The sequence below is a fragment of the Cervus elaphus genome, chromosome 16 (genome assembly GCF_910594005.1).
Source record: "Cervus elaphus chromosome 16, mCerEla1.1, whole genome shotgun sequence".
NCBI lineage: Eukaryota > Metazoa > Chordata > Mammalia > Artiodactyla > Cervidae > Cervus > Cervus elaphus.
The window spans coordinates 7,066,350-7,079,060 of record NC_057830.1 but is presented as its reverse complement, the minus strand read 5'-3'; the positions used below and the strand labels follow the sequence as shown (position 1 = coordinate 7,079,060).

At 51.6% G+C, this 12,711-nt stretch overlaps 1 protein-coding gene across 1 annotated transcript in view; it reads left to right on the top strand.

Moving 5' to 3' along the window:
* The window catches only part of PAPPA (pappalysin 1), a 253,037-nt gene that overhangs the window by 177,887 nt on the left and 62,439 nt on the right, over positions 1 to 12,711 (top strand). The window contains exons 11-13 of the mRNA XM_043927830.1: positions 1,757 to 1,870; positions 2,786 to 2,921; positions 5,019 to 5,232. Coding sequence (XP_043783765.1) covers positions 1,757 to 1,870; positions 2,786 to 2,921; positions 5,019 to 5,232 — 464 coding nt within the window. The remainder of the gene's footprint in view (positions 1 to 1,756; positions 1,871 to 2,785; positions 2,922 to 5,018; positions 5,233 to 12,711) is intronic.

Here is a 12,711-nt window from a genome sequence, read left to right as displayed (position 1 = left end):
GCACCGTCTTTCTAGATTCCATATACATGCGTTCATATACAATATGTGTTTTTCTCTTCCTGGCTGACTTCACTCTATATAATAGGCTCTAGGTTCATCCACCTCATTAGGGCTGACTCAAATGCATCCCTTTTTATGGCTGAGTTACGTTCCATTGTGTATATGTACCACAGCTTCTTTATCCATTCATCTGTCGATGGACATCTAGGTGGCTTCCATGTTCTAGCTGTTGTAAATAGGGCTTCAGTAAACGTTGGAGTACATGTGTCTTTCAGTTTTGGTTTCCTCGGGGTATATGCCTAATGGTGGGATTGCTGGGTCATATGGTGCTTTCCTTCCTAGTTTTTTAAGGACACTCCATACTGTTCTCCACAGTGGCTGTTATCGATTTACATTCCCACCAACAGTCAGTGTGAAAGGGCTCCCTCTTCTCCACACCTTTTCTTAGCATTTATTGTTTGTAGAATTTTTGATGATGGCATATCCCTGATCTTTTGCTACTGAAGATATTGCTGGAATGGATAGTCTTGATCCTTGTATATATATATATTTTTTTTCCTTTCCTTTTTTTTGTTTTACATGTGTATGTTTGTTTGTGTAATTGACATTAGATGATCTTAATTTTTTTTTTATGGCTTATAAGACCTTAGAGTTCTCTAGGTTAGCCTTACTTCTTAGACGAGTCACCTAAGACCCACAGATGTGGAATGACAGGCCTGTTTTCTCAGAGAATGTTGAGAAAGGAGCCACAATAGAGATGCAAGGAAAAACACTAACCTGGGATGACCTTTTGCAAAGAGTCTGACGTATCTCAAGAGCATCGTAGCTGTTCTCCTTTTCCAGCCTAGTTCTTTTCTGGTCTGCAGCTGGCAGTTATGTAGGCATACGTGATTCCTCGATGAGTGCCTGCACCCCTTGTCACCCCAAGCTCCTCTCCCTGTCTGCCTTGTCTGATGTCTTGTACCAGAGTGTTTGACCAGTTGCAGTTACTCAATAAATCGTATTGGAATGAATGACTGAACCAATGGGATGAAATGACATTAGGACAGGAAATTCCTCAGTTTGAAGAATTCTGCTGGTCTATACCTGCTTCGTGTTTCTTGGAGTGTCATTTGTTATGTCTGTCATTGAGAACGAGGGGCTGTGTGTATGTGTAGATACTCACACACACACCCAAATGGTGGAGCCGATATTCTTTGGCGAGAACAAACGCTGACACTGTTCTGGTCTGTGTCATTAATCTGGCTCTGAGCACAATTTACAGATTTGTCCTGAAGGGATGCTTGGTATTCACAGTCCGTGACAGATTCAGGCCGTCAGGCCTGCCTTTGCTGCCACTTTCCCCAAGTTCTGATTATACCAGGCAACTCATCATCCTGGGCTTCCGCTTTCCTCTGAGCCTTTACTTCTGTTCCTTCCATGGGCAATACCCTTCCATGTGCAGCCACCCTATTCTTCCAGACCCGACTCAAGTGTCAACTCCTCCAGGACCTGTCCCCACAAGAACTTCTCTGACATCTCTGCCACCCAAATGTGTTATCCCTCCTTTCCTGAATGGCACGGAAGGTTTTCTCATCTGCATTATTAGAATGTGGGTTCCTGGAATAGATTCTTGTCTGTTCATCACTGTTTCTTCCTGCGGTGTCAAGAACAGAATAGGTGAATAGTGAGGTGTTGTCGAGTTGAATTTATTTCAACCTCTAAAACCCTCTAAGGCATTTGTTTCCCTTGATTTCTTTATTTATTTTTTTTCCAGGTGTGTCGGACCAAGGTTATCGATCTCAGCGAAGGCATCTCCCAGCATGCCTGGTACCCTTGCACCATCAGCTACCCGTATTCCCAGCTGGCTCAGACCACTTTCTGGGTCCGGGTAAGTCAAGGCTTTGAGAGCCGCAGACTGTCCAGCAGAGGCCTCCGGGGAAGCACTGTCTCCCTTGGCCCTTTCTCAGGATTGTTTTGTCTACCCGCTGAGGGTGTTAATGGCAAGGACAGAGAACAAAACGGTTAGCAGCAGGATGCTTCCTGGAATGGAATCCCTTAATTGCTCATGGGATGCCTTCAGTCAGTCTTATTTTGGCCGAGAGTTTAGATATCATTTAGATGTCGTTCTGTTAAATTGTCTGGCCTTGAAGTCTTCACTGAGCCCTACAGGGAGAAGGAACTGTCCTTTCCCTTCTAGTCCTCCACATGTGGTCATCTGTTGGGTGACACTCGTCATGTGCCGTGGTATTCTGTAGCTGTCCATGGGCCCATCTGCCTGACGTGGACTGCGATTGTTTCAAGTGTTGGTAGTGTGTGTTACTCACCCACATGGAACTCCGCCATCTACAGAAATGCAAAGGCACATCTTATTTACCTTTGTCTCCTTGATGGCTAGTGCAGAGGTTGGTCAGCATGGAGCAGTGATGAATAATAAGCCTCATTTCATGTGGTTTTAGTGTGTGCTGGACTCTTAGTATCTTGCAGGAGCCTGCCAGGCATCCTGTGATGCACCTGTTTACAGACCCATGACTTAGAGGGTAGGGAATTTAGGCTCAGAGTGGCTCAGTCATCACTGGGCATCACACAGCTTGAGAAGAACAGAGCCAAGATGAAAACAGTCTCTGACCTCAGAGGCCGTGCTCTTTGCTCTGAGGTTTCGCTGCCTCCCTGTTCCCACCATGGACCATGATAAGTAGTCCAGCTCCCGAAATGGAAGATTCTTCTCAAAACCCCTGCCCCGGGGCTGCCGCACCACCACATGCCTAGCTGCATGGCTGAGCCTCCTGGGTCTCCTGCATTTCAGGTGTACTTTTCTCAACCAATGGTCGCTACCGCCGTCATCGTCCACCTGGTGACCGATGGGACCTACTATGGGGACCAAAAGCAGGAAACCATCAGCGTCCAGCTGCTTGATACCAAAGAACAGAGCCACGATCTAGGTGAGCGTATGGCTTGCTCTTGCTACCTGGCTCCCCATCTGCCCGTGGGTGGTTTGTAAGGATCGGCTGAGAATGAGTTCTCGCCTCCCGTCGCCTCTTCTTGCTGCTCTATTTACCATCAGCTTGTCTTCAGATCAGGATGAGTCTGTGTGCACACCTAGAGAGGCCCGAATCAGATGGGTGGGGAGGGGGTAAGAGATTCAGGTGAAAGTCCTCCTTTGACTGAATAAATATGCTTTTCCATTGTATGTATCATCACCTGAGACCCAAAGAGACACATTGAGAGGCCCGGGTCACATGGCCAGAGCCAGCCAGCAAGCAGGGAAGCCAGGTTTTCAGAATCATCACCCACTGTCATTCACTCTGTAACCAGGAGCATCCGCCATAGCAAATGAGCTCTCACTTGAGATGTGTTGACCCGTGCCGAGCACAAGACCCCACACTCAGAAAGCCCCACCACCCGCTCCCACACTGCCCAGACACCCTGCTCAGCCTACTCTGGAATTCCAGGCCGGCGCAGAAGTCCCGGCTTCAAAGCTGTGCCCCTCCGATTCCACAGGGAGCTCGTTTCAAAGCCCCATAGGAAGCAAACTCGCCAGGGGTTACGTCAGGGTCAAGCCGCAGCTCAGGCAGTGGGGAGGGGTTTTGTTTTGTTTTTATGTTTACTTATTTGGTCAGTTTTCAAGGCAAGGGGGAAACGCATTAATAAGGAAGGGAAAGGAAACCCCTCTGGATTTATCCAGATTCCTGGGAAATGTCCCTAAGCGAGAAGCAAATATTTTCATAGCTGTCCTGGCATCGCAAAGGGCTCTGTGGAGAGGTTTTCAGAGGAATGGAATGACTCGGGCTCTAGCAGAGATCTTTGGATCTTGCTATTTGATGCCCAAGTGTCCATCTTTCCCTCCCCATTGGCTCCCCTGTCCTGCATCCTCAGCACCCTGGCATTCCCGTGGAGGCTCTTCGGCTCTATGCCAGTGGACCCCAGATACAGGCCTGCTAGACTGGGAGCCTCATGACTGAGCAGAGCAGGACTCCCAGCACTTGGTCAGGGTGATCTCACTTTTTAGAGGCCGACACTGAGGGTCAGGGGTTTGGTGGGTTCACATAGCAAAGAAGTGAGTATCTGTTGTCTGTGTCAATCGCTCAGTCGTGTCCGATTCTTTACAACCCCATGAACTGTAACCCACCAGGTCTTCCTGTCCATGGGATTCCCCAGGCAAGAACACTGGAGTGGGTAGTCGTACCCTTCTCCAGGGGATCCTCCCAATCCAGGGATCAAACCCGGGTCTCCTGCATAGCAGGCAGGCTCTTTATCACTTGAGCTGTCAGGGAGACCTCCTAAGCCAAGAGTTGAACTGATGTCCATCAGGCACCAAAGCCAGCTTTGCTTTTCCCAACGCCAACCTTCCCCATCATTCTCTTCCGTCGCCTTATGTACCTCTTCTCCCCGCCCCGCTCGCTCCCCACCGCTTTTCAAAGCCTGGGCACTTCTAGAAAGAACTGAGAGCTTCTGGGGGAAGCAGTTTGGATTCTCCTTGGACTCTGGATGGTACAGTGTTCTGTGTCCTCCTGGAAAGCCACCTCCTGCCACATTTCTGGGTCTCCTGTCTGCCAGATGGATGCAGAGGTCCTTCGCGCACAGGGCTGGTCCCAGGTTCCTAGCTTAAAAATGAGAGGAGGCTTTTTTTTTTTACCCCAACAATGACCTATTTCTGTGAACTGTTTCCCTCATCTTGATGCCTGCCTGAAAACTAGCAGCTCAGACCAGCCAAGCCCTCACGCGAGGTGGGAGGGAAGCCAGCACCAGCGAGGCTTGGCCCAGGGGTGGCCCTTTGGGGGGAAGGGAGGGGCCGTGGGCGCTAGGTGAAGGGAGAGCTTAGGGAGCGGTGAGGCGAGGGGATTGGAAAGATTTGGAGCCGAGAGAAAAAGGCAGACAAAGAAACTTTCAATCAAACTCAAAATCCCCACTGGCCACCCAATGGTGCTTTTGTGCAGTGACATGAAAGGGTCTGGGGGCTTCGGGAAGGGCCCGTTGGGGAGGGCGCAACTGGCCTTGAGTAATGAGCCCGGCCCCCCGGCCCTCTGTCTCCCTGACAGGCCTCCACGTTCTGAGCTGCCGGAACAATCCCCTGATTATCCCTGTGGTCCATGACCTCAGCCAGCCCTTCTACCACAGCCAGGCGGTACGCGTGAGCTTCAGTTCACCCCTGGTCGCCATCTCGGGGGTGGCCCTCCGCTCCTTCGACAACTTTGACCCCGTCACCCTGAGCAGCTGCCAGAGAGGGGAGACCTACAGCTCTGCGGAGCAGAGGTAAGGCACCCCGGGTCTGCACGCCGGGGGGGACCCTGCAGCCAGGCAGCCGTGGGTGTTGCAGGAAAAGGTCTGTGCGTTTCTCCCCTCTCTGTCGTCTGGCCTCTGGCCGGCTCTGCCCTGGGGCTTGGGAGGACCCCACGACTCTGAGTCCCAGGGGGTGCGGGCGGGCAGTAGAGACGTCGCTGTGGAAGGAGGACCTCTCTCACCCTGTTCGAGGTCCCAGCGCTGACGGCGACCTGCAGGGTGATCTTGGGAGCATCACTTTCTCTCTCTGGACCTCAGCATCCTCATTTGAATGAAGTGAGGGGTGGTGGATTAGCTGTCTTCCAGCTCTGAAATACTGGAACCTTCTGCATCCTAAGTAGCACAGGCAAGAGGCATAACCCTCCTGGGAGACAGCCCCAGTGGTCCTGGTGTCTGTCTTTTAACCGCATGGCTCTGCGGTGCCTTTGATCTGTTATCTGTTAATATACCTAGTATGGAGCTCAGAGAGGAGGGGGATCCTTCCTAGAAAAAATATGAGCTCTATTGAGTCTCAGTTGTCTCCTTTGGGGTAATATCTACCCGGCGGGGTGGTCGTGAGAATTGACCGGTGTGCCTCAGATGAACGTGCTCCTGCGAACTCCTAGGCACTGTGCAAAGATAATGTGTTGATAGAGAGTGTTTATCACCACTTGCTGATGCGATGCTGGTGCTTTTCTGTGCATAATTCCACATAAGCATCCTCGGAGCTCATCTAGCATATCTGCATTGTCCAAACTTCCATGTTACCCTCTGGGTTTTCAGAACGGGAAGGGCTGGTCCAGAGTCACACAGCATCTCTGACGTTTGTTTAAAGAGTTGGGGGTCTCAGGGGGCTCCCCCAAAGCAAGGCCCTCTGAAAGGCAGTCCCGCTCTGCCATGTATACCTGGGAGCAGGAGAGAAAGGAGGAGTGGGGAGAGGGGACCCCAGCCTTTCCCACGCCCCTGCCACCAGAGGACACAAAAGGTGGTTGCAAAACCCACATTGTTTTGCACCCACTGTCTCTAGCTTCTGTTGTGCAAAGTCTGTCGCAATCCTTCAGAGGCAAAAGAGCTCCTTAAATATCATTCATTGTTGTATTTCACCCTGAGAGGGCTTTTTCATCCCTGCCTCTCCAGACTATAAAATAAGTTAATTCTCAGAACCCAGGGAAACAATGTCGACGCAAAATGCAAATCCATCAGACCCTCTCGGCAACGCTTTCCCGTCCCTAACCAGCCACCAAGACCATCCCCAAGTTGAGCTGAGGCCAGCGCTGGCTTCTTTGAATCCTTCATTAGCAGTTCCCGTGTCCCAAGTGAACAGTAAGAAGTGTTTAACCTTGAAAACAAGTCCATCAATAAGTGTCTGTTGAAGTCCTTTGACCTCTCGTGGAAACACACGGAACTGGGGCAGGACGTTGCCCTGTCTCTGGCTGGTGGTGGGATGGGGAGCCAGACCCCTCTCTTCTCTGGGCCTGTCTCCCCACGTGTGAAATGACAGCAGTGAAGATCTGTGTTCTCTGTGATCCCTTCCACTTGGAACAGTCTGTGATTCCCAAGAGGTGGGAGCGGTGAGAGGGAAGAGGAGGGGACCCACGTTGATTTCATCGTCTTATTTCATTATCACACCTGTCGGGTGAGGTATGGGCAGAGTGAGTGAGCCAGGACCATGCAGGGAGTGGGAGGTAAGATCTCGCTTTGTCCGCCCCTGAGAACCACGCTCTGCTCCCCAGGACCAGGCTCATCCAGGAGAGAAGAGGACTTCCCAGGGCTCCTCCCTCGTGAACTCTTCCCAGTGAGACTGAGTGGGGTGACGGAGGTGCGGCTCCTGGGGCCGGCTGGCTGGGCCCTGAGCTCCCTGGGTCTAAGATAGGCTGCTCCTCCTGAATGCCAGGCTGTGGGGTGGGAGTGGGGCGGGGAGTCGGGGAGGACCGCAGCTGCCCCTGGGGCGCTGAAGAGAGATTTACCCTAACAGACAGGACTGTGCAAACGTGCAAATGCCATGAAAACAAACAAACCAGGAGGAAAGAAAAGAAAAATAAGCAACAACTGTAAAAAGCCACGGGATGTTTTTCTTCATTCTCGAAACACCAAGGTAAATAGCATCCCTTTTTATAGCTCAGCTGCTCTAGTGGAAATGGCCCACTTGACTCTCAGCTGCTTCCCAGGTAGTGAAGTGTGGCCCCACCCCCCACAGCCCTTCCTCTCCCCACTCAGAGTCCCCCTCCCGCCTCCTCCCCAGGTATTCTCCGTCTGGCTTTCTCTCCTCCCTCCTACTCCTCCGTCTCTCCCCTCCCTCCTCTCTCACCCCCTGTTCCGTCCTCGCTTTCTTTCTCTTCTCCTGAGGGCAGTGTGATAGCTGGTCAGCTGCCATGGGAGAAGCCTCAAGCACAGCAAAATCAGTCCAGGCGTGTGTGTTCTGACCCGGATTCAAGGGTCTCTGTCCCCATGCGGAACTTGGAGTAAATTCAGAGACCCAGAAAAACAGGATCTGGTTTCAAATGAGAGGTTCAGTTGTGGAATTCTAGCTGAGTTCCAGCTCCGCACCAAGAAGGGGAAGGGGGAAAGACGGGGAGCGCTAGTGATGGTTGGATGGAAGATATGAGGCTTCTTCAGTGAGAAAAGGGGCCGTCAGGAATTGAGGCTTCAGGGGTTGGACACACATACACACAGACACACGCGCCATTATCCAGCCTATAGTTCTAAACAGAGATTGAGCAATTTAGCATAACATTCAGGGGGCCATGTGTTTAGAAAATTAACTTCTTCCTTTCCCCCCTTCCTTCCCTCCCCCTCTTTCCTTCCTCCCTTCCTCCCCTCCCTCTCATGTTTTGCATTCTCTTCCTTTCTCTGCCTCAAACTCTTCCCACTTTCTCCATGTCAGAGCATCCAGAAAGAGGCAGTTCTGATTGGCAGCTAGCCTTTAGAGGATCAACCTTCAGTTCAGTTCAGTTCAGTTGCTCAGTCGTGTCCAACTCTTTGCGACCCCATGGACTATAGCATGCCAGGCCTCCCTGTCCATCACCAACTCCCGGAGTCCACCCAAAGTCATGTCCACTGAGTCAGTGATGCCATTCACCCATCTCATCCTCTGTCGTCCCCTTTTCCTCCTGCCCTCAATCTTTCCCAGCATCAGGGTCTTTTCAAATGAGTCAGCTCTTTGCATCAGGTGGCCAAAGTATTGGAGTTTCAGCTTCAGCATCAGTCCTTCCAACATCAGTCCCTAAAGGACTGATCTCCTTTAGGATGGACTGGTTGGATCTCCTTGCAGTCCAAGGGACTCTCAAGAGTCTTCTCCAACACCACAGTTCAAAAGCATCAATTTTTCAGCACTCAGCTTTCTTCACAGTCCAACTCTCACATCCATACATGACCACTGGAGAAACCATAGCCTTGACTAGACGGACCTTTGTTGGCAAAGTAATGTCTCTGCTTTTTAATATGCTGTCTAGGTTGGTCATAACTTTCCTTCCAAGGGGACAATAAATTCTTCGTGTGACTAGACTTACTCCTTTGCAGCCAGAGTGAACTTAGTCTGATAGTAATTGGTAGTGGTGGCATCAGAGCGGGTGCCTACAGGCTGGAACCAAAAGACCCTGGAGTCTGTGCCCTGACTGGGGGCTCTCTAAGAATCTGTAAGATTGGGAGCCCAGGAGCAACCTTCTCACAGCCGGACGGCCCAGGCCTCAGGTCGCCGTCCCCAGGTTCACCCAGTGTCCCCACCCTCGAATGGATCAGCACCTCTCGGAACATCTGTTGGGAGTGGTGGCCTGGGGCATATGCCTGCAAATGGAACTTCTGTGCCTAAGCACGCGCCCGTCTCACCTGTATGGATATGCGTGACTCTTCTCTAAGATGCTCTCCAAGCCACGCTCCAGCCCCAGCCTGCCTGTCAGAATCCCTGTTGTTCCATATCCTTGTCAAAACCTGGGATTATCAAAGTCTACTTGTTCCTCTTCCAGCGGGCTCTGAAATCATACATCTCCATGGTTTTGTCCACACCCTGACTTGACCCCTGGAAGCTAGGAGGCGTGAAGAGATTCTTTGGTTCCTTACCCTCATTCAAGGATGGAAAACCTAAGGTCCAGGCCGGGAAAATGTTTCCCAAAGTTGCCCCAGTGGTTTAAGATGCAGAACCACATGGCATTGGAATCCAGGTCTCGGGACTTCCAGGGCAAAGCTTTTCCTTCCCTCTCCCCATCATCAGAGGTATCAAAACAGCTGTCCCAGAGGCCCCAGCAACTTGTGGTTTTTTTGGCCCTTGTTTGACATGTTTTTAAGTTACTTGTAACAGTTAACTATCAGGAGAATACAGAGTGAAGGCCAGAATCCTTTCCACTCAAACACATCACAAGATTTGGAACCTCGGACCCACTCAGATCCTGGGACTGGAGAGGCAGCTCTGGTCGGCAGGCGGCCTCCCACTGGCCACCCCGCGCTCAGCTCACCTGGCCATTCAGATGGTCGGGCAGATGCTGTAGCTGCTGACCCTGCCTCCCAGTGCCGCACCCGCCACACCACCGGCTCGCTTCTAGGATTCCAGGGAAGTGGAGCCTGCTGGGATCGCTTCCTGCAGTAGCCTCGTTGCTGGGCAGAAAAGCGAGTCCTGCCTTGCCTGCTGACTCTTCCGCGGTCTCACTTCCCAAGTGATCCTGCAGCGCTCGTGCCGAGAGCATCTCCCCCTTCATTTCCCGGTGGTGCACGTGCTGTCCCCAGCCACGCAGCTCAGAATGATCTATAAAGCGGCTGCCTGTTGACTGCCCCCGCCGCCCCATGGCATAATTGCAGCGAAGTCACCGCAGGAGTTAAGCCGTGGGTCAGGGGGCAGTCAGGAGGGGGGCCCTCACCAGGCCTTTGACCTCTGGCCTCCTCTCTCCCAGTTGAGGGGTACACAGGTGCCCCACGTTATGCACAATCGGGGGCCCTTTCAGTTGATTGTGGGGGTTGACAATTGGAGGACTGTCAGATCACTTAAGGATCTCCCTCTGTATGGAGCTTGAGTCTCTATGTAAATAACTTACATAGGTGTAGGAAGAAAAGACAATTCGTAAACATCTGATCGTCTTTGCATAGGGTGGGGAGGGTGCCGAGTGTCACCTTTGCCCGGGTGTGCGAATTTTATTGGTAAAATTACCTGTGTCCCTTCCCCCATTGGGATCAACCGCTCTCCTCCCTTCTGAGAAGTGGCTACTTTTTCTTTCTCCCCCTTCTTTTGTCATTTTATGACAGCCCGTCACTGGTATGAAATCCCTCCCCCCTCCTTTTTTTTTTTTTTTAAATGAAGGCAGAGGCTTTTGTTTTGTTTTCCTTGTTTTGACTTTTGTTTTTGTGTTTCAGAAATGACAGAGCTGTGTCAGTGAGTTATTTGGGAGGGGCCGCTGGGGTGATGTTTATCATTTTGGGGCCATGTGTTCACACAGCCCTCTCCAGCTAACAGGACAGCGAAGGGAAGAGCAGGGACTTGGGGACAGAGACAGATCCACGCCGGAGTCCTGTCCACGCCGAGCGCCTTTGGGCAAGTGATTTAAACTCGCTTAGTTTAGTCCCCTCTTCTCACAAATGGGAATAATAACCCTACCTCGTGGAATTACAGTGAGGATGCAGATAAGGTGATGTCGGTGAAACACAACTGCCAATACCTGGGGCGAACTGCTTCCTCATCCCCTTCCTTCCTGTCCCCCAGCCTGTAAGCCAGGTGCAGATGAGTGTCCTGAAAATGTAGGGAGGCCACGTTCCCTCAGATACGCTCCAGAGGACCCTAGTCCCAAGGAACATGCCATGGGGAAAGGCTCTCAGAGCTTGGGAAGTTATGCATGCATTAGTCCCTTCTGGAAACCCAGCATGTGCATTAGAATTCAAGGTTCTGAGAAGTCCTGCCATGGAGAAAGGTGACTGGTCATCGGCTCTCCCCGTTTGAACACTTTTTTGGCCAGGCAGCCCATGTGAATAGGGGTGTTTTCCCTCTGTAGTAGGAGGAACCAGAGGAGAGGGACCCCCTTCTCACAGCACATCATCGTTTCCGTAGCATTTCCCCTGCGCTGGCCTTTCTGTTCTGCAGACCCGCCGCGCTCCAGCCTGTCCTGGGCGTTTGTGCATGCTCTTCCCGCTGCCTGGGATTCTCTCTGCTCCAAACCTTCACGTGGCTGATCCCCTTCATTTCATCTGCGTCTTAGTTCAGGTGTCCCCGAGGAGGCTTCCGCGACCCCTCTGTGCGGAGTGCCCCGCCCTCCCCTCTCCCAGGTGTCACCCTCTATAGTTTCACCTGGGGTTAGCGCCCCTCCTGTATGCGCTTTACTGTCTAAAACAAGCTTGTTTATGACTTATCTTTGGCACACGCCCTCCCTCCTCAGATCCACAGTGTTTGCGGCAGTGTCTGCTGTGTGGTGAGAGCCCCAGGCAAGTGTGTTGAGTAGACGAGTCAGTGGCTGACCCGTCACCTTGTTTTGACAATCTTGAGAGAGGGATCATTTTGTGGCCTCCACTCAACAGAGGAGGAAACTGAGGCTCAGGTCATTACGTGACTTTCCAAGATCAAACAACTGATAAATTGTGAACCTGGGCCGGAGCCCAGATCTGCCCACCTGCTCAGCCATAGGTCCTTTCTGTTCGAGGAAATCAAGTTTTTTAATTTCTCCTTTTCCTGTGAAGAAGAACCTTAATGTGCACAAGAGGGAGAGCACTTTTTTTTTTTTTTAAACCTTAATGACGGTCACACAGCCCAGAGAAGCCCAGAGCCCTTGTCTTTCAAAAAGGGTCCCTAGAGGCTCCCCCCAGTCCGTCATCAGATGGGAGACTGGGGGCCTCCTGGGTGTGCAGAGCGAGAATAGTCAAACTGTAAGGCAAAGGTCAGAAGACCCGCTTGGAGGCTGGTGGCTTACAGACTTAAAATCTGTTTAAATTGGAACCATGTGGCTCTTTACCCCAGCGCTTGCACAACGTGAACAGTTGCATTGTTTGGTGTCAAAGACCTCGTGTTGACTCCAAAGCTACAGTCTTCCGGGTGGCGCAGGGCAGAGGCTGTCAGAGCAGAGAAAAGGGCAAGGCATCAGAAAGTCTCGGCGAGTGTCGCTTCATCCCAGCTCATCCTGCGTTTGTGAAGGGGAGGCGGGTGTGTGAAAGCTACGAAGCATACATCAGTGTGGGTGTGAGACCGGAACTGAACACTTGCCTTGTCCCAGTGCTTTAAAAAGTTGAGTTTGTTTGTGCCAAGTGCTGGAGATGCTTGCTCCTCACCTCCCCACTGTTATCCCACTCTAATTCTCACCATACTTTTCAGCAGGGGATACAGAGTGGGGGTGAGTAACCCTGTTCCTATAAAACCCTCAGTGTGGGGTTTTATCCTGAAACCAGCACCAAGCAAAACGTTGAGAACTTCTTAAGTTGGCTTGACCCCCACACCGCTCCGCGTGTGCTAGATAGAAACAGGAAAACAAACACTTTAAGGCTCTGAATGGCAACCCCAGCTGTCTGTGT